This window comes from Neopelma chrysocephalum, unplaced genomic scaffold (genome assembly GCF_003984885.1).
Source record: "Neopelma chrysocephalum unplaced genomic scaffold, ASM398488v2 Primary Assembly neopelma1_42b, whole genome shotgun sequence".
Lineage (NCBI taxonomy): Eukaryota > Metazoa > Chordata > Aves > Passeriformes > Pipridae > Neopelma > Neopelma chrysocephalum.
This window is the reverse complement of record NW_020897701.1, coordinates 2,392,715-2,418,952: the sequence shown is the minus strand read 5'-3', so window position 1 is coordinate 2,418,952 and position 26,238 is coordinate 2,392,715. Positions and strand designations below refer to the sequence as shown.

The 26,238-nt window shown below is 41.5% G+C and overlaps 1 protein-coding gene across 4 annotated transcripts in view; it reads right to left on the bottom strand.

Moving 5' to 3' along the window:
- Window positions 1-1,117: 1,117 nt before the first annotated feature.
- Window positions 1,118-26,238, bottom strand: part of GATB (glutamyl-tRNA amidotransferase subunit B) — a 43,497-nt gene continuing 18,376 nt past the window's right edge. Inside the window, exons 4-13 of one of the 4 annotated variants that reach the window (XM_027676930.1) lie at window positions 24,449-24,647; window positions 23,336-23,458; window positions 20,252-20,365; window positions 19,113-19,197; window positions 18,705-18,749; window positions 16,587-16,776; window positions 9,911-10,044; window positions 9,434-9,512; window positions 3,871-4,005; window positions 1,118-1,577 (exon numbers count right to left, since the gene is read on the bottom strand). In XM_027676930.1, coding sequence (XP_027532731.1) covers window positions 1,425-1,577; window positions 3,871-4,005; window positions 9,434-9,512; window positions 9,911-10,044; window positions 16,587-16,776; window positions 18,705-18,749; window positions 19,113-19,197; window positions 20,252-20,365; window positions 23,336-23,458; window positions 24,449-24,647 — 1,257 coding nt within the window. In that variant the 3' untranslated portion in view covers window positions 1,118-1,424. The remainder of the gene's footprint in view (window positions 1,578-3,870; window positions 4,006-9,433; window positions 9,513-9,910; window positions 10,045-16,586; window positions 16,777-18,704; window positions 18,750-19,112; window positions 19,198-20,251; window positions 20,366-23,335; window positions 23,459-24,448; window positions 24,648-26,238) is intronic. The other 3 variants (XM_027676931.1, XM_027676932.1, XM_027676933.1) reach the window with 3 other exon arrangements.

The window sequence follows — 26,238 nt, the reverse complement described above, 5'->3', positions numbered from 1 at the left end:
GCAGGCAGATCCTAAAGAACAATTCTGAAGAAGTAGCTCTAAGGCCTGAGGTAAATCTGATCTTTAAAAAGTACAGCTGAGCAGTCTCCAGGAGGGATTTAAGAACTTCAAACCCCGGGTACTAAATGGGATTTCTCTCCCTACTAGATGTAAATTAGACAGCCTTCCTCTAGTTGCATTTCCTGTTAATGGTTTGATCAGCTAAAGTGGGTTGGGATGGGGAAGTTAATTCCAGGTCCATTTCAGTGGGTAGTTAAAGCAAGGAACTGAAAAACAGAAGGTATAAAAAAACCCACCAGCATACCACACCCCTTAGGATTAAGCAGTAGAGCTGGCCCTGGGTCCCAGCTGAAGCCTGCTCAGTTTTGGTAAGCCAACTGCATGTTCCATTCCTTCCCCAAAGCAGTGCAGTTCCAGGTGATGGCAGAAAACCATTTGCCAGGGAAACAGCAGCCCTTGGCACCGGGCCTTTGTAATACAGGGTCACGTTCTCGCCTGCAGAGAAAAAAACTAAACTGGAACAAGTGGTCCTTTTACTGAGCTACTGCATCAGAGGAAGGCACCACTTTCTCAGGCAGATGGTGTGATTCTTGGGGCTGTCCTGTGCAGGGCCAGGAGCTGGATTCTCACGATCCTTGTGGGTCTGTGATTCTACTTGTTCCTCTCTAAGTTGTGCAGGGCTGGCAGAAGCACATCTGCTGATGCTAAACTGGGATGCGACCCTCAGAAGGGCTCAGGCACTTCCCTCAGGCACTCCTGAGAACTGAGAGCTGTAAGCAGGCAAAGCAGATGTTTGGGTACATAGCTGGGAGGAGGAGAGCAAACAATCTGACGCACAGGGATGCAGGCACTTCTATCTGTGGCACTAGCCTCAGGCACACACTTAAGCAGCTAGTGATTTCATCCCTTCCCCATCCCTCAGAAACCAGGAAGAATGATAGGAGGGAAATTTTTTTCCATTCTGTTAGGCATCGAGGATGATGTGGTCTTCTAGTCGTTTTAATCATTGTTATGAGTGTGCTCACACTAATTCACAGTGAGTTGCTAGTGTGCACCACCACATTGAGTATTTGAGATCTGTGAATTTCCCTTCTCACAAACAGGCAGCCAGAAAAGCTGAGTTTGCACCTGCTTTATTAGAAAACGAACCCATACAGCTTCAGCTTTCTGCATACTCACAGACACTCCTGGGAGCCTGCTTCCCAGGGCTGTGTGGAAATCACATTTCCAAATGCCACATCAAAGTGAGAGAGATGCAAATGGCTGTATCATCTCCTGCTTTTCTTTGGCCCATCTGCCTTTGGCTGATGCATCCAGGGAAGGCTAGGACTTCGAGCTGCTTGAAGTGTAACCAACAAGCCCGATGCTACACGAGGAGACACCAAAGTGCATTTGCAGACAGAACGAAGCACATGTTTCTGTAGTCACTTGTGTGGTTTTTCTCTTGTGGCTACTTCTAGCTTCTTCTCTAATAATTGCTTCACCAGTACAGGACTCGACCGTCCTTGTGTTTCTCTTTGTACCAGGCCAATTAACTTATTTAGAACTTTTAAATGTCCTGCCTTTATCGCCATAACCTTAAAGAAAAAGAAGCAACAATGTTACAGGAATACTGAACATCTTCCCTCATTCCCAGACAGGGTATATTTTTGTCTTTTGGACCATTGTGAGAGAACACCATTTTGGGCTAAGGTGTTATTTATAAAAACTGCCTTCAGCTTTGCAATAAGCTCCTGCTCTGCTCCCACGAGAGAACGGCAAGTCCCCAGAGAAGCAGGGCCTTACAATTAATAAAAATAGCTCCTCTTATAGAAAGAGTCAGAAAACACTTTTGGATTTTAACAGTGTCTGCAACTTGAACAGCAACTTCCTGGAAAAGAGCCAGAGAAGAAAGATGGACTTTTCTTGCTCATAGGATCTACCTTCTTACTGAATATAATATTCTAACAAGTAATTTGCATCAAATCATAGCCTATTTGATAATATTTGTCAGGTCCTTAAAGAACAGATGTAGGTGTTTTTGTAACAATGTGTTGCTTCCTTTAAGCACAGAATTCTTTGCAACGTGACAATTAATTAACTGGTCAGAAATACAACTGCCTATCAGACAGCAAGTGACTGATGCACAATCACTTGCAAAATTGCAAGGGCCATATTTAAAAGCTAAAAGGATCAGAAATGTCACCTCTGGGCATTCCTAAAGGAGAGCCTACTGCTGAAAGACAAGCATCTGGCCTTCATACTGCTTGTGTGGCAGGGAAGGCAATCTCTACATTGTTGGAGTTACTGGGTAGAACACAATAGCTGTCAACTAAACAGGATGTCATATTTGCAGATATTAAGGGAAGGGTTGTGAACATAGGAACCACCAACTGTGCCAATACCAAACTCAAATGCAAATATTGCTACTCATTACAGTATCTGAATTATTGTCAGTCTAAAATCTTCTTTGTAATGTCACACTATGGAAAGGACTCATTATTCTGGATCTGCTAGTAATTACCTATGTGGGGCAGAGCACAGTGTAATCCAGATACTGCACTGTCATAAAGTGCCCAGTGTTGGCTCGAGCAGCTGTTTTTAAATTAGTTCATTCTGAAAAAAGTTACTCTCGAAACGCATTGAAACAGGAGTGTGGTTATGGATCTGCGGCTCCTGCACTTCCCAGTTGGTTCTAACGTCCCTTCTGTCCATGCCTGTGCTTTCCTACCAGCCTGAAAATACAGCAGCACTTTTATCAGGCTCTGCAAATGAGTCAGTCTGATGGAGGTCACGCCGACCTACTGCAAGCTCATTTTCTTTATCAAAAGCTCTTGCAGAGCTGTTAGCATCCCCCAATGAGATCTGGAGTGGGTGGTATTGTTCTCAAAAGATGTTAATGTTTTTTTCCAAATGGCAAATGTAGCTAGACATTGTTTATATTAGAAGTAAGCTATTCACTTCTGCTTTTACATTTTTGCTCCAGAGAACATATAAGCACTTGTTTTCATTTTGCTTTTTATAAAGCAGATTATATAGACTCTGTCAAAATCCATTCCAACTCCTCCCCTTCATGAGCAACAAGGGCTTTTTTCCCTTTTTTCCAGCTCAGACCTTGTTAGACCGATGAGCCACACTGGCTGCTGTGTCTTTCCAAGGAGATGGGGAAGAGCCAACCTCCCCCTCCCCCCATCTTTCCTACTGCAGCATTTATGTTGCTGCCACAGCCCAGCAGAACAGCAGAGTGGGCAGCAGCTCTGGAGCCACCGCTGCTGCTGCCACGGGGTCTGGCTCCTCTCCACCCCATAGCCACTGTCAGGAAGGACAGCGAGCTAGACTTGTCTCTTTGGCAGTGCATGGGGACAGGGACATGGCGAAGAGTCAGATGCAAGTAAAATTTTTGCCTTGCCAGTTTCTGATGCATTCTCTAATTCCGTAACTAATATATGCCTTGCTGGCAGGTAACTTCAGTCTCCAGCTTCAGAACAGTTTAACAGTGTTGCCCCAATATCACACCAGATGACACAAAAATCAGAGTTTTTTGTCAGGTGGCAGGGTCAGGTTAATGGCAGTACAGCTGGAGAGGGACAGGGTCCTGTAGTTTTGCTTTCCTACATTAAAGTTTTATGGTCTTTCAGAATGACTTAGCACATTAGCCAGACTGATAATTTCTTCTGCTGATCATTTTGAGCAAGCTTCAATTTCAAAAAATCCACTTAGTAAAATAAGAAAGGAGAAGAAAAGCCTGATAATATCTTGGCAGCAGCTTTACTGCTCTGGCTCTAGAGCTCAAATGCCATCAAAAGGAAAAAAAGAGAGAGGCCATTTTAACCCCCTTTCAGTGCCACAGACTGCCACAGTGCAGAAGGTTCCTAGCACCATCATAATCACCTCATTTTCTTGTCTATCAATCACTGCCTGGCAGATCTGTTCGAGCTCTTTTTGATCCTGTAACAGTTGAAGTTTCTGTTCTTTAACAATTTCAAGAGGAGTCTTCCCTTCTCCCTTCCACAATTCCGCAAGCACCTGAAAGTCACAGTAAAGCAACAAAGGTCAGTGCCTTGACTTACCAACGTTGTTTACATGCAGTATTTCAGTTACTGATCCAAGAACCCAGATTTTAGTTAAAGCAAGAGCAGATTGTCTAAACGAGAACAAACCCAAGATTTAATCCTGTGCCTCTCTGAAAGAGCCCTTGTACTCTCCCCCTCCTTTTCTGCATCCTGTAATAAGACTAAGAATCATCACTTACTGCACGAGTACAGGTTAATGGTTCACACCTGGTGCTCTGCAGCCTCCCACAGTCCTGGGACCTGCCTGCTGCTGCCAGTGCCAGTACGTCTCCAAAGATGTTTGCTGAGCACAGCCCCATGTGCCTCGCTGCACGGAGAGGGGCCACCCCAGCAGAGACCGGCACGGACTGCAAGGCTGCTCCTCCAGCAGCACCCGTGCTCATCTCACATTATTCACATGAACTGCCTGAGAGCAGTCAGGAAATGCACCTCCATGAGCAATGGCTCTACCCGAGAATGACGATTAGCTGACTATTGTACCAAGTCCAATCGCAGGTAACTCATCCCATTACCAGTCCTCACCAGCAAGCTGTAATGAGGATACATATGACATAGCAGAAGAAAAATGGTGCCAAGCAGAATGAATGCAGCACTTCCAGCCCACCTATGCATCATCTCCAAGTACTGGACTGCTGGGCAAACCCAGGCCTGTGGAATAATCACTTGTTAATGCTAGTGTGTTTTCCTACACTGCAGCAGGGCTATTGCCCTGGAATACACTTCAGAGGAGAGAACATTTATAAAAAAACAATTTCCTTGGGTAGTCATTTTCTGTATTCCCTTTGCTCTTATTTCAGGGCTGTGGGAGGAGAGTAAGAAAACCTTTATTAAAACAGCTCCTTGAGCTCCATCCTGAGCTGAAGTGCCATTGCTGTGTCCCAATACGGAAATGGATGCCATGTCAAAATTTCAGCATTAAATATTCACTGTAGGATGAAGAAGAGGCTGGGAGGAGCATTCAAATTGCATGTTAAATAATTTGCAGGACAGCAAGAGAACTTGGGAAAAAAGAAGCATGTGGGTTGGTATCTTAACTACCCCAGCAATTTTCTTCAGCTTGACAAATTTTCTGGTACAAAAGACTTTCAGTCAAAGAATTCTGTAGCCACAACACGTATTTAAGAACTACACATTGATACAATTCCTGCAAGAGGAGATTTGTTTGCCAGCAGTACCCCAAAGCTTTTTATGGGATCTTATCACTCTTCTGGAGACCTTGTGAGAGGGTAATGATATGCTGCTGTATTGTGGAAGCTCCATCTTAATTTTTGCCTGTAAGAGAGTTAAAGGCAGATCACGATACTGAAGTTACTGATAAGCAGCCAGAGTTACAACTGCTGTAAGTAAAGCTTTCAGATGTTTATACTGAATAAATCAGTGCTGTATATGATGTCTTCTACAAGATCTTCCTTGTAGTGCGGTACTTGGAAGTTATCATGCCAGTGCTACCTGCAATACTCCTAGAAAGAAATACACTACATTCAACAGAGATTCAGCCTGTCTGAGCCTTTTGGTTTTTTTTTTTGTGGCTCTCCATTGCTACCCCAGGCAGCCCTTCTGCTTCTTCCCTGAGGGACTAGGCAGGAAGCTTTCTGTCCTCTAGGCCTCCCAATGCACCCATACTGTACATCATCCTCAGAGTGAGCCCTGTCCTCATTGCACAGCACAGCCCATAGCAAACACCCTGGAGAGTCTAAGTGCTGCACAAATCAGGAATGGACAATGAATAAGCCCTTTCAGTCTTCTGGAAAAAGGCAAATGGGATTTTTAGGATGCCGTGGGCTGCAGGAGGGGGAAATCTGCAACAAACAAAATCTACACAGCCAACCATGGCAGAGTTATCCAGGAGCAACTCATACATCAGGCTGACTTAGAGCAGGGGCAGGACAGCTCGACAGTCAGAGATCCAGCTCTGATTCCCTGTTATGCTTATGCCAGTATTTCCTGGCACTGAGAAAAGCTTGGCCATTAAAGACCTTGAAGGCACCAGATTTTCCCTGTGTGACAGCTGCATCATGTGTACTTCTCCATTTGGTAACAAGCATCTCCACTTAGCTAGTAGAGCAACAATGTTATCAAGGCCCTTGCTTGTTTACAGGTACGTACGAAAGCAGAAAGATATGTGGCCAAGACCTGTCAAAGATGCACTTTTTAAAAATGTGTCTCTCCACTTGGCAAGGAGCATGAAGCTAAAGAAAGCAGTTTAAAAAAATGATTTAAACTCATTTACACAAACTGCCTGCACCAGCACAGGAGTATCAAATTATGAAGTCTCCAGAGCCAAAATGTGAATTTCAGGTCTCATTTCCATTACTGAAATCTCAACAGTTTCTACTATTGATTCTTGCCTGAGCATGATTAGATTTTAATAATGTTCTGCAGTTTCTACCCATGCAGGCACAGTAGCATTGGTCAAGATGAATTAATCAGGACTTACGTGTCTGGCTGCCATGGGCATCATATCAAACATTTTGGAACTGGTGAATGTGCCAGCTGACTGCTGTGCCTAGGAACGCTCCAACTGGAAACCCTATCTGCAATGATTTGCTGCCAAGGGTGGGAGGAAGCAGCAGGCAGCACCACTTGAGTCAGTCCTGTGGGCATCTCTCATTTCCAGTGACGGAAGCCTTGATGTCTGGCAGTTGTCCCTCAGCCTCTCACAGAAGCGAGGGGCAGGCTGGGTCCAGTCCTCCAGATGGTATAGCCGTAATTGTCAAAGCAGATGGTTCAGTTTAGGTTTGTGTACTGTACTCATTTTCTTGCCATCTACTTTAAAGCAGGAGTGCCCAGTGGGTCTTTTGAAGTTATTCCTATGTGAGTGACATATGCAACTGCAGAAGCCAACCCGGGCTCTGCTCTGTTCCATGGCCTACTGGGGCATTGATCCCCAGTGAACTCATGACAAGGGTGTCCACATGGAGTTGCTCCAGCATGGCTCTCGGCAGCAGGGGAAAGTTTCTGCTTCCCTGGCCCAGGAACCAGCCTCTTCCCACAATGCCATAACTCAAAGGCAGGTCTGTCATGCCAGAGATGCACTTGCTGCCATCCAGGTAAATAAGGAGCGAGGCCCCATCTCAGAGACACTCCCCATTGGACTGGTTTCAGCCCTGGGTGAGCAGTACTAACACGTCCCACTGTGGGCTTCAAAATGGTGCCTCTGTGGTGGGCCACAGCTGCCCCGATCCAGGACATGCTCCCCCCACATACCTGCGCACCAGCAGACCTGGAAGCTGCTCCTGCCTTTGCACAGGCACACTAGCCTGGAACTGCTTCAGAGACCTCTGGAGTAGGACACTGCATTTGATGGCAAGTTGGGTGTGAGCTGTGTAATTACCTCCATGGTAATTATGTGAGCACACAGTGCCCTTTGCTTGGCACATGCGTCCCACCATACAGTGCTCTGTGTCTACAGTCAGTGCTCACAGCTTTTATCTGCCTGTGTTTAACTGCCTTACACAGCAGAGACCGAACACAAAACCTTTTAAAAAATTTAAGCCTTTAACAGCTTCCCGCAGCGAGCACGTATGTGTACACATGTCTGCGCGCTCACCCCATCCAACCCTTCCATCCTCTCCTGTTGGATCTGTGTCTGCCACTGCACATCATGCTCCCCCTCCCCAAGTACTGCAATTCATCTGCTGGTGTGTATATATAGCCTTTTCTGCCCTCGGGCCAACCAGCATCTCTGCCTACTGCTGAGAATTGTTATAAACATTTGTTACTCTTCTGACATCCAGGCAACCAAAATACTTTTCTAAATGTGGCAAGGTTTCTGCAGTCTGATAGCATCATCACTGGGTGATGGCAAACAGTGCTGTGATTTCTCTGTGTCCAATTTCAGAGCGCCGAGGACAACACGCACATTACAAGGAGTTGGTAATTAAACAAGAAATGCATCTCTGAAATTCTTGACATTTCATAACCTGTCAGAAGTGCTGGCACACAAATATATCACTAGGCAGAAATCTTCCACACAAGAGCATTAGTACCCTGTCCCTACCTCCACAAGGAAAAGACTTAGGACTGGAGTTCTGAAGCTTCCCTTTCAAATGGAGACACCAAACTTATGGGTGTGCCACAACCGCTCAGGCACAGAACTGCTCTGCATTCCAATGCTTTTCCTATTAATACTTTATCTCCTTTTTGAAGCTTTTACTTTTCCAATACAAAATTTCTAAACACACATGCCTGAAGCCAGGCACTTATATCCCTATTTATGATGCCTGTCTTATGCAGCTGGCTATCCACAGAAACAGACCAACAAGGAGACCAACTTAATTAAGAACTACAAGCATCTCCAAAAAAAGAAAACAAACCAGAAATTTTAAAAGTCTCCAAGAGCCATGTTTGCAACAGTTACACTTGGTTTATAACAATGCAAAAACCCCTGAACTGACTTCAATACCATTCCAAAGTTGTACTTGGATTTAATGGATATGTGTTAGATAGATGGAAACCTGCTCCATATATTTCAGGGCGTTAAAAGTTTGAAAGCAGTTAAGGCAAGTTAAATGTCTTAATTAATAGTTTCACTGAAAAACACACAAACAGGTCCCTATTGCACTTATCTAGAGTATAATAATTAGTCTGAAAAGACAATGTATTCCACATAAATGAGCTGGCAATAATTTAAGTTGAATGATTAATTATTCCTCATCATAAAAACCTCCAAAGTTTTACTATAGACAAAGCAGTCATTGTGTCCATCCAAACCAGTTCACAATTTTAGACATAAATCATCAAGAGCTGATTTTTCAGACTGTCTTAAGCAACATGATATTCTAAAAAAACCAGCTGTACCATCTTTACTTTTGTGAGAGGTTCATAACAGCACTTGCTCAAAGAGGCAAGGATAAAAGAAAGGCCAGACCTCTCCCACTTCTGACTCAGGGGTACACCAAAGAAGAACTCTTTTTGTGACTATACTCAGGTGAATTATATCCTTTTCCACCTGCTAATGCTTGAGAATCTTACTGTCCCTTAGTACGTAGTAAGTGGTACTCTCAGCTTAGCTGCAAGCCATGGATTAGCTCCCACTGACCTTTCACTCAGGTCTGACTTGAACTGTGAAATTGAGATCTAGTGTCTGCTCTGTTCAGAAGGAGGATTTATTTAATTGACTTCAGTTCACATTGTTTAAGTCTACTATTTAGCTTCTATCACCTTCTAATACTGAATATGCAACATATCTGTAAGATTATAAACACACACAAGGTATTTGCATCTATTATATTATAGATACAAAATTTATCCTTCATCACCACTAAACAATTTCCTTCTAAAGCAACCACTGTAGTGGTACACATTAATTATAAAATTGCTACACTACTGGAGTAAGCAGCCACAGATTCAGAGTACAGTAAAATCAAAAAGGTACTTACTTGCTTTGCTGCTGTAGAAGAAATTTCTTTTTTTTCTAGAAGGTTCAAAAGGTCAGCCAGGAGAAAAGAACTGACTGGGCTAGGGAGAAAGGGAGAAGTTACCTCAGAGAATAAGGTGATGTAATATATCTATGCTACTGTTGCTTGCCTAAAAATCATACAAGCTGGTATTTTTCCTCATGTTACTCTGTGTTCAAGTTTGGTTTTCGAGATAGCCTACCATGCCTTACCGTCATCATATTCTAAAGACTGAAGACTGATTACAACTCTTAACTACATGGTCCTCTTCTCTGCAACGTACTTGTTTGACTCCATTCAGGACGACAGTGCCAAGGCCTGCGCAGCACTGCCTGGTGTAACAAACTTCACAGGTAACAACTAAAGCAGCAGTGGGCAAAGGAGTGACAGGGTATTATTCATGGCACTTGAGAAAAGGATCACTTTTGTTTCACCAGTGTATGAATCACAAAGACTGACCTTTCCTTTACTGTAAGGGAATGTTGTTTCAAGTAACTGAGAAGGTTATTCAGAACCCAGCCGATCACTCTCTTTGGCTTCATTTGGGTCTGTTTCACCACATTTTCATAGAATTCTACTAATCCATCTTCATTCTGTTTAAGAAAAGTTAAATGCATCAGAGATACCAGAGTGCAAACATGATTAAAGAATCAGAGAATCACAGAATCGTTAGGGTTGGAAGGGACCTCTGGAGATCATCCAGTCCAACCCCTCTGCCAGGGCAAGGTCACCTAGAGCAGGTGACACAGGTTACAGGTTACAATTAATTATACAGTTACACTCGGCGTATAAATGCTTGATCCTAAAGTAAACTTCAGTTGTGAATTCACTGCAAAGGCACAAAACTTTGCAGTAATTTTATTAACATAACAGCAAATGAACTATCTTATGCCTAGAATAGATACACAGAGCTTATCTGTCAGCCTGTCTGCTTCAGTGGAACTTCCAACAAATGAGCGATCACTTTTCTGTTAATACCTCCCTAAAATTAGCATTTGGGGAGAACCTTTCTTGTCTTCTCCTGTGTTTTAAGTATGTATAATGCTAGAAAATACAATGCTGCCATCTCATATGCTGTCATGCTACCTTTTACCACAAACAGATTTTTCCTGAAACTGTCTACAGATACTTCACTCTTGATGTTGCAATCACTTCTATTTATTTTGGATGGAAGGAGTAAGTGTAGCTTGCATTTACCCTTCAGTGATATGGAAAGGTCATACTGTAAGAAGCAGGGTTTTATTCTACCATTTTTTTTCAAAGAAGCTATGTAAGCTTTTCCACAGCACCCTTAAATGCTCAGAAGTTATGACAGTAGGGGATTCAATTTATAGCCTTAGTGAAATCCGAGATTGTTTTTAGAAGAGCAGATACTGCACAGTCTGTTGAATGTTGTGGTGTTTGTCATCAAGCTATTGATGGATCTTTAACTGCAGCACAGAACTCATTAGGTTTACTGAAGGCTGAAGAAGTATGAAGTGGCAGCTCCCACCTTTTCAAGGAGAAATCCAAATCCAGCATGCCACTGGCCTTCTGCAGTGTGTGGCATAAACACACAGGAGGACAAGTCAGCTCTCAGAAGTTGAGAGGTAACAGTATAGACACAGCCAAGGAGCTATTCTAAGTATACAGTCATCACAGCAAAAACATTTCCCAAGCACACACTGACTGCAGCCAGATCTCGGAACAGTTCTGAGCAAAAAGAGTGCAGGGTACACACTAAACCAAAGCCTGAGTTCTCCATCCACACACATCCCATCAAACAGTCTCATATGCCCTTGTTTTTAAAGGCCATTTATTGCCATAGCAATATAGAATTTTAGACTTTGCTTCTCCAAACTTTCACAACACAAACTTTCAACAGCTCTGGATATCACATTTTTCATTGGTAATGATGTATGGCTTTTGAGAAGACTGCAAACTACTGCTCTCTGTTCTCTGAAACAGAACAAAATGTACTTAGATTAATGTCTGATGTGCTGTAAAACTGGTGTGACAAAAATCAGACCCACCCCCTTTACCTTGAGACCATGAGGAAAGAAACCAAGTTCTCAGCTTAGGAAACCACTGAGGTCTTTTGTGAACCAAGGTAAACCTATATCTATATAAGACATACAGATGTAATTCTCTTCTCCAGTGCTCTTACTAATTTAACTAGCAGTTACTCTGTAATCAAATTATGCAAAACTAAGGCTAAACAGACTAGAGGAACACATTTGGCTTAAAAAAAAAAAGTAAAGGAATTACCAAAGTACAGTAAACTTGATTAAAAACTGTGTTAAGTGGAATTACTAGAATGATGCATTGCCAAGTACTGTACTCTTTCTAATTCACCTCAGGATTCAATAGCACAAACAAACACTGATTATTTAAACAGTGGGTTCCCTTACACAGAAACACTTGTCCAATTTAGATAGGAAAAAGTTAGCACGTATAAATGCTGGTCTCCTTACACATGCTGCAGAAGGTTTTACAAACACTCCAGGCAGAGCAACTCTAGCTACAACATTATGCACAGGCAAACAATGTCAGTGGCTGCCACATGTCTGAATGCAGCTACAGAGCTCAGATGCAGCATGTCCAACGCTTCCATCATGTACAGGCTAGAGAGCGGATCCCTACAAGTGGGCACGTTCAGATTGCTGGATACCTACAGCCTGGCTGGAGTTACAGCTCTGACCCTGCTGCCAGACCTTTGAAAATTGAGGACAAACGTACCCAGCCTTTGCATTTTAATCAGATGTTTTCCAGGCAGCAAGCACAGAAAAGCCCAGAAAAACTCAAGAGAGGCAGACTTACATATGCTACCAGGTCTAGGAACCCCATACTCACTACTTGCACACACAAAACCAGACACATTTCCCAAAATTCCCCTGCATTTTGTTTTAGATTTTTTAAAGTGACTGTCATTTTCTGTAGCCAAGGAGTAGGAAAACCCAGCAGCGTTAGACTGAAATGAATAAGGCAGAATGTCAAAACATCAGAATGACTGACAGAAATGAAATATTTTCCTTATTTTCTTGTCATATTAGAAAAAATGTAGGCATAACTTGATTAGCTTCCATTTCTAGATACTGTACTATGTGAACTTAATTTTCTATTTTGGTCAACTTTCTTCATGCCAAATTCACTCCAACTACCAACACATACACACTCCTGTCCCTTGCAGTAGATCTGATCTGAAAACCACTGCAGCATACTCTAACATGCTGGATTACAGGAGTGCTAACTGCCTGATCTCTCTTAATTCTGAATACTCTATTTTAATCTTCATAGAAAGAAAACCAGAAATCTGGAAAAGCAGCACCATGTATGTGATCCAGGCCCCCTCAGTGCTCCCATTACACACCAAATATGCTGTAACTTACTCATTACAGTCTCACTGGCATGAAATCTGACATACCAGTATTTCAACCAGATGCAAATTTCTTTTTAAACATGGTTTAAAATGATCATTTCATAGCACTGAGATGTCAAAAACCCTAGTGGGTGGAGTGATTTCAGACATCTTTCAAACAGCCTGAAATAATACTTTATTTTACCAAATACCATGGGTACAATCTTTGGGGACACTGGGACTGTAATGCAAACTTAAGCTTTTAAAGATCAGTAGTGTTTCCCAAAGAACTGAAAAAGAAAACTACTTCAATGTTCACAAATAAAATGTCATTTGTTGCTTTGTTATTCCCATTTTCACCACCACAGTTCCAACAATAAACAACTGTGAGGTAATAACTGCTGCAAAAATGTGCAAGATTGTCAGGGGAAAAAAAACCAAACCAGAACATATAGCAGATAAGCAGAGCAGTTAAAGAAAGTTCAAACTTTTTCCTAAAGCTTCTTATAAAATGATTTAAATTCTAAAAATAAGCATAAGTTCACCTGCATGCCAACATGTATGAGAATGGCGTGTCATAAAACAAAATGGTCAAAACCAACTGCTACAGCAGCGCACTTCTGACTGTTTGAAGGAGTCCCAATGTAATCGTTCCACCAAAGCAACCAGCCCAAGCAGAACAGTCAATTCTATCTGAGCGAGCAGAGGAGTGGTAAATGCACAGGAAGACTTGGAATTCACATGAGAAAGAAAGTGATCATACTGTTTTTTTCTCATGCTGTACTGTGACAACTGATCTATTTTCTGTTTGGACCTCAGCATGCATTTAGAAAACAAAATGTCACATTAATACAGTAATGTCTATGCAAATATATCTTATTTTTTACTCAATAAGAAGCAAGACAAAAATATTAGAATACCATAACTGGCAAAGTTGTCAAAGATCCTTCTTGACTGATGTATTTGCCAGTTTACCAGTTTACACAGCAAAGTAGAACTTGCATGCAGAAATTGAGCACCCAAATACTATGGAGTGTACATGGCTCAAAGAATTGTATCCTTATGAATAAGAATAGCTCTGCATGAAGAAAAATCAGAAACATCATTTATTTTTGCAATTTATACAAAACTGTCAAAAATTTAGCAGTTTACACTTAAGACATTTCAGATATAAAGATATTAATAGGCTACTCCTTCCATCGTGTAATTAGGCAAAGGAGTCGTCTCAGTTTCTCAACACCACAGTATGTACAGGCAGCTACTGTGTCTGAGAACAGAGCTCAGGAAGCAAGCTCGGAAGCTAACCTGCACGCTGGAGTTTGTTGGAGGGTGTTGTTTTACTGTAACTTTGGCGCATAACACTTTCTCTAACAAGTTGGTGCAGAACAGACTTTGCATTTTAGAGCCATCCCTCCACAACAGCCATTTATTTAATGAGCACTCCTGGGCGCTCTAACCTGAACGGATGCTCATTAGATTTGTGCATCTGGCCCTATCAGCAATCTCCTGCAACTTCTGATGCAAGCTGAACGCAGCAACGCACACACCGCTTTCCGATGGATAAGGTTAACTAGTCTCCCAGTGAACAGGCAAGCAACTTTTATGGAGAGTATACGTGCTGACACTCTAATGCACAATAAAAGGAGACCCGCAATGAAGAACGTGTTCACTTCATGCATTCAAATGGATGCATTATCTTATTACAAGCTGAATCCCAAATTTCAGCTTGGAGCTCATTAATTGTCTTACACATTGCAGAAAGGAAAAAAAGATAAAAGGGAAAATGCAAAGGCAATAATGGATTTCAGAGAACAGCTGAAAGAAAGGGCAGGATGAGGCAAATATATAGGGCTGGTTGAGAGAGATGACAGAAGCCACACAGCAGAAGCCATCCATACTAGCAAACTGAAACCCACAAAAGTGGGCTGATGCCAAGTGAAAGGAGTGGGAGTACTGGGCCCAGTTGGGATGGAGTTTATTTTCTACAGAGAGCACTGCATTTTGGATTTGTGACTAATGCAGTCCTGACAACACACTGGTGTTTTGGCTACTGCTGAGCAGTACTTTCTTTTTCCACTCTGTTCCCCACAGTGAGTAGACCAAGGATGGGCACAAAGTTAGGCAGGGACACAATCTAGCCAGCTAACCCAAAATGACCAAGGTTACATTCCATGCCATGTAATGCCCTGCTCAACAAGGAAAACTGAGGGAAGGGTATACTGGGGGAGGTAATCAGTGTTATTGGCTGCAGATTGGCTGTGCATCAGTCCGTTTGTGGGACGTGGTAAGTGACTGCATTTGCATCACTTTTGGGTTTTTCCCTTACCCGTTCCCTCACTTAAGTGTCTTTATCTCAAATAATGAGCCTTCTCACTTTTGCTTTTCCTACTCTCTTCCCTCTCCCACCGGCAGGGAAAATGAGCAAGCAGTTGTGGTGCTTAGCAGCTGGCACAGGTCAACTCACCACAGAGGGGAAGAAGAAGAAATTAGAAAAAAAAGGTGCAGGACCTATCTATCCTGTCTACCCCTATTTCTATTTTAATATGTGAGAAATATGTTGACATGAAAAAATGCACACATGAACAGGAATACTGGCTGCAAAATCACATTTTACAGCTTATACAATGAAACAGAAAGGTAAGAACTACTAACACCTCTCGATACTATCACTGCAGTCTCATGACTTTGATAAGACTTATGACTCACCTGCCCACCAAACACTGAAACATCTGCAACTCACTAAAATGGCACAGCACCACAAAGGCAGTTTTCTTAACAGCTTCCTTCAGAATAAAGAACCATTTTCTTTCTGTAGAATCAGCTTCTGTACAAGTGTGTTAAATTACAGACACACAAAGAAGGGATATGAGGAAGTTATGTGCACTGCTCTCCCTCCATTTACAGTCAAAGGAAAAGAACTCCTCCAGAGGACAATTTAAAGTACTTATGGTTCTGCTCTGAATCTCACTCTGAAAAAGTCCTTTTCCTTCTGTCTCCACTAATCACAGAGGTAACCAAAGCAGGACACTCTCCTAGTTTAGCTGGCTATGTCAAGTGTCTAATCTTTGGTGAGTATACTAGCCCCCTCCCCAGAGTTATCACTGGCAAAGAGAGATGTCACAGTTTGTATTTAAGAACCTCAAAGTCCTTTAGAATAATTTTGGAGGTTATGAGATTTTGCTGTCACTTCTGTCTTTATAACGGTATTTGCCACATCTTTTTCCTTCTCATCCCCTCTTCTGAACCTACCCTTGGTAAACTGCACTGTGAGGTCAAAGTTGATGCTGTGCAACCATCTGGTGTATTTCCCAAAGAATAAATCTGGGGTTTTTTTCCCGAAATAAGCGGAACGGTAGATCAATGGGCCTGTGAAGCTGAAAGATTTAGACTTTGGATTTTGATCTGTATTCGTTACATATGGTCAATGCGCCCAGCCTTGTACCAGGCCCAAAGACGAGGAGAAGGCACTTGCAGCTAAGGGTCTGTAACCAGAAGTTGTACATTTGTTGTAGTCAGTCACGGGTGCGTCGATGAGCAGACAGTCAAGATCAATATTAAATAATAGTTATTTGACTGCACTTTGCGTGAGAAACACTTCTAGGCTCGTGGGGTCTGCTTTAATTTCTCCACCATTCTATGTATATAGCTCCTTGGTACAAAGTATGCATCAGACATACTTCCAAATAAAAACATCCACGAGGACTGACAGTTGGTTAATATGACATTTGTAAATCTTTTCAAGAACTGTGCAACTTTGAAGTTTCTAAGCTTCTTTCAGCATTTGATCAATAGACCTACCAATAAGGCAAAGCTGTGTTCAGGAAGAATCCCATACTGTTCAACAAGCTTTTCCCTCTTCACACTGGGAAGGTCAGGAAGTCTCTCATGAATCCAATCAATATTTATCACTTGCTGGTGGTTCATATTAGCTGGCAAAGATTTTGCATCGTACAGAATCAATGGAGGAAGGTTTGGCTCTGGCATGAACCTAGTAAAAATGAAAAAAACCTCCCTTATAATTATTTTCACTCAGAAGCTAAACAACAAGGAATAAAATTTATATCACAAGTTTATAGTTTCCTGAAAGTTGTATCACTCTTTCAACTAAACAAAATATTAAAAATTCATGACTTGGTATATCACTGGTAAGTAGAAAGGGACTAGGCCCTGAACTGCTGCAAAGCGTCTGTTTTCTTTCTTTGAGTATTTGCCATCAATTGTCAAAGAGTTCATAATAGAAAAGGGGTAATTAAAACTCTTCTGCACCCAAAATAATAAAAAATGCCAATAACACCACTAATAATAGATATAGAAATAAGACACTCCTTTTGGCATCCAGTATTAATCGAGGACCTGGACAAAAATGGGAGTGGACTGGCAGGGAAGAACTCAGATTGACAGCCAACTGCCAGGAGTGATCTGGGCAGGTTGTAACCTTTTCCAGACAAACTTCAAAACTCTTGATGAAACCTCATGCTGTGCTAAAAGCAAAGTCACTGTGCTCAGCAGAGTGCCATCACAGAACTAAAGGCTCCCTTAAAGAGAAGGCCAATTCAAACTACTCAGATAACTGCGATTGAAGCAGAAACTTCACACTTACATGATCAAATGAGAGGTTCAAAACCATCGGAATAAAGGGCATTGGGCACCCTCTACATTTACTATAATATTTTCTATTTTAAATCTCCCTAAACATAGATTTTAAGTTTAATGTATAATGTGCAGCAGCAAGTTACATAAAAACCCCTGAAAAACATTGTTTACAGTTTAATACTGACCATAACATTAGCAATAGTAATAAGTTTTATGGTCTTTATTTGAAATATCTTAGGCTCATCAGTTTTGCCTAGGTTTTAATGAATTTTCTTTTGCATTTATTCAAATTAGTCTTTTTAAATAAGCCCCTACCATAACAAGGAACCCACAAAATCATCACTGCTGCATTTCTACAAAAACACCATTTAAAAAGCAGATTTAAAATCAAAGTTTGTGGGATGTCTTCAAAGTCATTGCTCTGCTGTAGCAAGACCAGTGGTAGAATATACGCAGATCTAACAGGAACACAGAGATGCCAAAGCTAAGAGGCTCTGAAAGTTCTCCTGCAGAACTACAATTCCCCATGTGGGAAGTGAACTCTGGGAGTAACAGGAAGACCATCTCTGTGATGCAAAGCTAGGGAACTACTAGGAGGATGAACATCAAGATGACCCTAAGCAGGTGTGCTGCTGCCTTGCAGTGTTGCCTCAGCACGTGTTCCCAACAGCACTGCTTTCCAACAGGACTCATGCCTTGCCCCCTTGCCCTACAGCTAAATTCTTCTTAGGTGACTGCTTATGGCTTGATGGCTGCCATCTCACACTGGTGGAGGGCAAAGTACTTAGCAAGGTAACATCTTCATTATATCTACAAAGATCTTCAAAGTAGAAACCTGCTTATGAATGCTGACACCTTTCAATAGCAGTTAGGACTTTCAAGCAGCGATTGTGATCTATGATCACAGAATGTAAGCATGGAGAGACAGGGCCTGCTATCTGAAAATCATTTCCCTCAGTATTTACTTAAAGCGGGAGCAATGCTGAACTCAGAATATTCTTATGTTTTATGTCAGGCATTCTTAAGAATATACTTGTACTGTCCACAAAGTAAACCTTCAGTTTACTTCTTTGAGCTCAAGTACTCCAACTTAGTCTTTGGGAAAGGTGTAGAGGTTTTAGCAGAGATGAGACACAGTTCTAGATCTGGACTGCTCAGACTAGCACTGACTTTGATAGGTCTCTGCCCCTTCCAGTGGAACGTAAACTTCCAGTACATGCTTACTATACTGACTAACTTTACATATCCTTATTACAATGACTACACTTAAGAAATTTAATGAATTCTCAGTTCATGAAATGTTAACTTTATTTAAAAAAATACCGATAATCCTGTTTTCCTTCTTTGTCTCTCATTGGTACCGTGCACCTAAAATAAAAAGAAAACAAGTGTGGTAAGAGGTACCACAGAATTAGTTTTATGGCAAAAACACAAAACAAAAACTCTGCCTCATGAAGATCAGGAGAGCCTCTTAAAACCACTTCAAAGAATGTGTGCAAGTCATTGAAGAGGGCAGTCACTGTCACACAGACACTGCTTTAATGCAGCACACAATCTGTTGTGAAAAAGCCTCAGCTTTAAATTACTACCTGTGAGGAGACTATGCTTGTGAACATTACCTTTAGAAAACAAAAGCTGAGCAATACTGTATTACGTCTCCTGATCACGTCACTAAGTGTCTGGGGCACTCTAAAGTGGCTATTCCCCTGTTCCTCCAAAATAAAAACTCACCCAAGCTTGGAATCAAAGGCTCTTGTTTCATTCAGAATTGTTCCCCCATTTTCAAGTTCTTCAATTTGCCTCTGTATTTCATAGTCTGACAGTAACAAAAGAAAAAAGAGTAAGCTTGTTAGACTACACTAATAGCTTTTGTGCACTCCACTAATTCATTTTTCACTGCTACACAATAATGAAATAGTTTGTTGTTTTAACCTCAATGAAATCAACAGCAGCAGTTATAGGCAGAATTATCAGTCACTGTGTCTCTCTCCAGCACTGTTGCTTTCTTTGTGTGTTTTTCTCATCTTCTTTCATTTCCTTTAAACGGAAACCATTTTCTCCCAGGTTTTGCAGCCAAGCAAGTTCCTAATGACCTTGCAGTCACCCAGTTCAGTTTTCTTTTGGAGATGTAACAATCATCTTTTCTTGCTCATACCCAAGCTGCATCTGAACTTCACACACATCATGTACCATCCTCAGTGGAAAGCAATTCTCTCCGTTAGAGGATATGAAACCACTGTTACCATATTTCGGTACTAAACATGCTAGGAAGAGAGTTTACCTCTGCAAAACCTGCACACTTACATGGCTGCTATTTCCAGAGTACCCCATACTAGGATCTGTTCTGTCAGGGAGCAGCAAGAGTGGGGATGCTCCATAAAGAGGGATAAACCAGGAGTCAGGAGTGACCAGAGCCCAGGCAGTGCCCTCACGGTCTGATACAGTCCCAGTCCCAGTCTGAACAGTGTGGGCAGGGGCACGTGCTACTAACACAGGCCCACTGACAGTCTCAGTCAAGGTGAGGGGGTGAGCCGAGTCCAGGGTCCATTCAGGGAGTTCAGTCAAAAGCAGCAGGAGTTAAGTCCTGATACAGGACTGGGAACAGGACTACAAAATAGGTCCAAGGTCCTTTAGAAGACAGGACTGAAAACTGGCACACCTATGATGTGGCAGCTCAGGCAAAGTCTGAAGGCCCCAACCTAAACTTAAATGGGACTCCTGTACCCACGGGCAAGGTGCACGGAACAGACTCACAGGTGAAGCCAGTCAGGGCATTTAAAGCAAATTCCTGCATTCAGGAGCTGACACATTTCATCTCAGACCACATAAAATATCTACAATGCTCTTGTAATTAAGCAACCACCATTTACCTACTGCTTTTGCCAGAAATCGTATGCTATTGATATTCTTCACTTCAGTCCTCACTCCATAAGGCTCTCCAGGGTGATGCACAGAAACATTGGCATCCACTCTCAGCTGACCCTCTGTAAAAGGAAATTTTATCAACAGAACCGTCTGCCCAGTACACTGGAGTTAAAAACTGCATGTTATGTGCAAAGCATTAATAGCAGACTTCTCTATGTTCAGAAAGGAGCAACAACCATTTCATCATAGCTCTCTGCTTCTGATTCTACCTCAAGGCACTGCCTTGAATAATTCAAAATATTTCTGAGAATAATGCTTGCGCTTTTTTAAAAATTGTTTTAAAATCATGGTTCATAAATCCTCTCAGAAAACTGCATGGTGCAGTGCAGCACAGATCCTCTAAGCCATACAGTGAAAAGAGCTTCTGAATCACAGCTCTTAAATAAAGGGCAGAATTAGACAAGCAAAGTGGTGGATTGTGAGCTTCCATTCCTCTCAAAGCAGCAACAAAAATAACTTTTAGAACTACAATTCGATGGATATATACTATCCTGGCATGGAACACAAGAACTTAAGGTTACGTTGAACAGATTTACTAAGGTGTTCTTGGAAATTTACAGCTCAAGGACAAAATGTGAGAAGTAGTGGATTTTCTAGTAATTTTCTCCCTCCTTTAAAAAACTGCAGTCTTACCCCCCAGAATGTCCCTGGCTGCCAAAAGCTGAAACTGAATACAAAGTTTTTTATAAAAGCATCCTGCAGTTTTAGTCCAAAATGGACTAATGTCCTTAAAGATCTTTAGAGACTCAACCACAAGTAACTTGTAATTTTATCTTTCTAAGTATTGTCCCTCTAACAACATCCCTTCTGAGAAGAAAAGGCTTGCCACAGTTATCAACTGCTGTGAATAAACAAACAGCGGAGGTTGTATTACATTCTGGAATGTTAAGAAACATTATTTTTCCCACATTACACACCTGTAGCCTTTCTCTGTGGTTTTTTTTAGTTTATTTTTTTATTTCAAATACAGATAAAAAGAAACAAACACCTACTATGTAGATACAGTAGCATTATTAATGAGAGTGCAAAATAGCTCAGTTAAACCTGTGAAGACAGCTATGGCTTCAGAATCCATTCCAGTCAATAGATTTAAATTGACTAGAGAGGCCTTGGTACAATTTGTAAGAGCAGGCTGGAGGATGGCACACTAATTTCCTCTATGTTCATAGAGTCTTGCCAGACATACAAATGAAGAACAAAGGTGTTGGAATGACCCAGCATCTCTCTCAAGAGAAGTGTTGTGCATGTGCTCCCTTTTTGGGGTGAAACGAGTACTTGTTCCAAAAGAGGAACAGTCTTGTCCTGCCCTTGTTTTATTTTGAGACACAACCTGTTTCTACTTGGATGTACGCAGACAATATATTTGATTGTATATTGGATGTATTGTAGACAATAAAGTTAATCAGGCATAAGCAAAAGGAGAGCCAGGCTGCAAATGTTCTTAAAAAAAAAAAAATCTTTTTTTCCTTTAACCCCAGCTTATTTTCCTTTCACTTTGCAATGAAATAATCTTTTCATCTGTTTGTTTTTAATGAAATAAAAACTGATAAAACTGGGCACTTGTCTTCCCTGTACATGCAAGTAGAATGAAGGTGAATTATGAGGACGTAAAGCCTTTATTTGAAAAAAAGTAATTACAATGAGGGAAAACCACAGCAGAAAGACCCTAAAACCTTCACCTTGAAAAAAAATCCAAATACTTTTAAAGCCATCTATCCTGGAAGAAAAATATTTCCAATACTCCTATAAAGTCAGAAATCTCTCTGTGATAAAAGGTATCATCATGCAATTTCCAATGGCAATCTCAGGGCCAAATTCAGTAGTTATAAATCATGGTATATATTTATGCCCACAAAGGCCCTTGAAGAAGCATGGAAACTGTCTGCTTAATATTGACAACTGTGCCTCATTTGATATGAGAGACAGACACTACTGTGAGAAAAGATTCAGAGAAATAGATAATGTCTAGCAATTATTATTTCCGCCTACATTAAATTAAATTTGCATCACTAGCCAACATTTACTGGATCCCATTTATTGGGTGATACATGGGCCACTCTGACTCAGTTCTCTAGGAGACATTCACTTGTATAATGGACCGAATTTGTTGCCAGACAGTGAGGCCAACTGTCACAGGCAAAAATATAGCTTACACTGTGAACACTAATAAGCAGCTGATAATTATGTGTATGTGTGGAGGGGATGAATGCCTAAAACCATACTTTTAGACTCTCAAGCAGAAGCCTGCTGTATGCCAGCTGTAACTGTGGGCTGGTTGTAAATTTTGGTAACATTAGGACTGAGGAAAAATGGCATGACCTGCATTTTCCAATTAATAGAAACATGTGAGACAGAATCACCAAGTTAGGAGGCTGAACACAGGCTATGCTTCTGCAAAAGCAGAATTGGGGCCTTAAAGTTTCAGAAAGAGCAGGTGCCAGAAACAGGGGTTCCTACAAGAGGAAGCAGGTCTCAGAAAGATAGGTAATCTTGTCTGAAATTAACCCCAGCAGCATGTCTGTGTCATGCTGTCATTTACTCCATCTCATCCACAACTCCAGCCCAAGTTTACTTTCTACACCGATTTTATGACTAGCTGAGACCTAAAACACAACTTAGAGGATGATCCATGGTCCCACTACTTTGTCCCTTAACTTCCATAGTCTACAATTAATCCCTACTATGGATCTTCTATGCTGCAGTGTTGTGGCAATCAAGATGGAGACAGACAGGGAGAAGCACCACAAGAACCCTGGGGACATTTCTTCCTGCCTAGGTTTATTCTGTAAAATTACTGTGTGAGGAAATATAACACCTAGCACAGCAAAGCTCTGCAGACAAAGGCAGGCCTATAAGGAGACCTGAAGCATGGTAGACACTAGGACAGACTCTGAGGACTGTAAAAACAACAGCTACAAAAGGCTATGCACTATAAACAACCACAGAGCAAAATAACCAGAACCTGCAAAACTCCTGCAAATGCAGAGAATTACTGGAGACAAAGAAACATGCCCTTCCCCCTTCAGTACCTGCCATGACTGCCTGGCTGCTCCCAAGTGTTTGAAGAATGAGCTGAAGCTCTCTGACTGCTGCAGCTGCTTCCTCCCCACAGCACATATCAGCCTCCATGACAACTTCCATGAGACCAACTCCTGTCGGGGAAAGAGACAGGAGATTTTCAACAACAGCTTTTGATCTTGGCAACTGGCTAAACACATGAGAGAACTTGGGCTTTTTTCAAAACAAACAACCAACCAACCAACCATATACCCCCATGTATTATTTAGTAACTGTCACTATGGGCCTAGCTGCAGACTACTATAAAAACTTTTCCTCCTTTTTTTTTTTAAGTAACAAACCATAGACAATCCTCCATCCTTTGATCACATGCAGATCAGAAGGACCCATTTCTCTTCTTTCTCTAGAAGAACATTTAAAGCCAATTGAATTACGGATTCAAATTTATTTATCTTAAACTAATTTTGGAAATGACAGAACTGTAAACAGATGTAGTCTAAATTTTAGCTTCAGAACCTAGCTTTCAAAGAATATGAGCAGCCACAGCCCTTAACTTCAGTGGACACCTGAGCACTGTGTCTCAGTTAGCTAGGCCAGTCAGGTTGCTGCCCATGTTATGTGCTAATTTGGATCTCTTCATTTACCATTTCCGAGTTAAAAGAGAAAATCTACATTTTTTCAAAGCTAATAATTAAAAGAAATGTCTGACTCATTCAATGACAAATTCCCACAGCTGCTCCTTCTACATACAAACTTGATTGCCTGGGTCTGTGACATTTTATTCTTTTTTTTAAACAAGACATACAGTGCAAGAGCTTAAATAGCTGAGTTGCTCTATGTAAGTGACACATACAGTTTTGAGCAAACTGGAGCCAAGACATTTCCAACTTGCTATTGCCAATTGCCATCAACCAACAGCAATGGGAAAGGTCCACTGGCCATTAAAAAAAAAATCAAGTATTCGTCTGCTTCTAATGTAACAGTCATTTTGGTGAATTTTTACTTGAAAAGAGAGAGGCATAAGGCTGTTTTTATTTTTTGCTTGTTTTCTTTTAGCCATTTAACTTTGAAGACTCATCTTACACAAAAAGGAGGAAAAAAATAGAAAAATAATCCAAGCCTACCAGCCCTGTTCAAGTCCACGAGAGTCTGGCTCCTTGTGTCATCATGGAGACTTTTTCCACTGTCTTGCTCCAACTGAATTTGTTTAATCCTCACAGTTTTTGTCACCATCTGGCTCATCTTGTTGTCTACACAGAGACTGTACGACAGACTTCCGTTCACCGCAATAGGAACTCTTTGCTGAGTGATTTGATAGCCAGCCTGTCAACAATATTAGCTTTATATTCAAATGAAACATTCAGTTTTCAGAAAGCAGTGTCATGGCCAAGTGCAAATATTATTGACTAAGAACAAAACTGAAAATGCAACATCTTCCATAGTGACCTATACAAGAGGACAGAACACATGTACATGTAAATTCAGAAGTTATTTTGCTTAGATGGAAAGGAAGCAAGCTAGAAGACAGGTCTAGAATTCAACATAACTGTAAAAAGCTGTAAGTCTGAAAAAAATAAGAGCACTCCTCAATACAGGTAAGTATACACACCATACTAATGCTGAAATAATAAATAATCAACTGTACAATCTCTTGCCAAGGATGACAAACTTCTCAGATACTGCCCTGGGGCAGGAAATGGACCAGAAGAGGTTCTTCCATGCCTGTGGTTCCGTGATCATGTTAAATCTTATTTGAAGCCAGTTACTGTACTTCCATCCCCAAGCTGGGACTATCACTCATCCTCCCAACAGGCTGAATATCCGTCTCTGTTTGCTCTGAACTGCATCATTAGAGGGGATGAGAGGGAAGGGGTGGGGCCATGGAAATAAAGAAAATGAGAAAACTCAATGTCATTAATGTAGCAATTTAAAAGACAGATACTGTGACCCCACATAGGGCACAGAGCTGACAAATGCCCCCTCATACCTGGGACTCCACGCAAAGGGGAAGCTGCTGGCCAGAAAAGGGGCTGCCAGTGACAAGGTATCTGTATAACTGCAACAATGTAAAAATACAGGAGTGACTCACTGAGGTGACTCACTGAGGTGGGGTCCCCATCACTTCTTCCTCACCTGCTCATGGCACTGGTGGTGAGAATTAAAAAAACATCTGCCAGACGCAAATGAACTGGGAGGAGCATCTGCATATTTTGCAGGGATGACAAACTTACTCTGAAATGCAGAGATGGTGACAGGGCATTGGAATGGAGAACAATTGTCTGGCCCTGTGAACAGCCGAATTTATATATGCAACGAAGTGCATGACCTTCTGGTCATAATGACTATCAGAAAGATAAAATAACTGACTCTATGCAGCCTGTGCTAATCACACAGCTCTTCTCATTAAAATGATTTTTTAAAGCTTGAAATAGTAAGTGACAATAAATAACATGAATCCCATTTCCCATCAAAAGCCCCATTTTCAGGAGTTAACAATAATTTCATTGTCAAATGACCCTAAGAGCTGGATTTATTTGTTCTATACCGCTCGTTAGCCTAAACTCTGCATCTTATTAAAGGGTTCCTGACTAGACTGTTCACTATGAAACGCAGGTCTGGCAGTTTATTGTCAGCGCTTAAACTACAGAAGTCAGCCAGCAGAAAGCCAGAATTACATGTTTCAAGACAATAAAATGTCTCAGCATCTCCCTGACCAAATTTCCATGCTTATCTGACCAGAGGATCCTGTCACTCATGTCTGCAGACGATGGCAGCCCACTTGGTGCTCACACCTTCTTCCACCTCACTGTTCTCCTCTTAAGCACATGGATGTGGATTCTTTCCTGTGAGAGCATTCATCCCTTATAGTTTCTATGCAGTAGACTGATAGAAGACATCACAAGAATATAAGAGA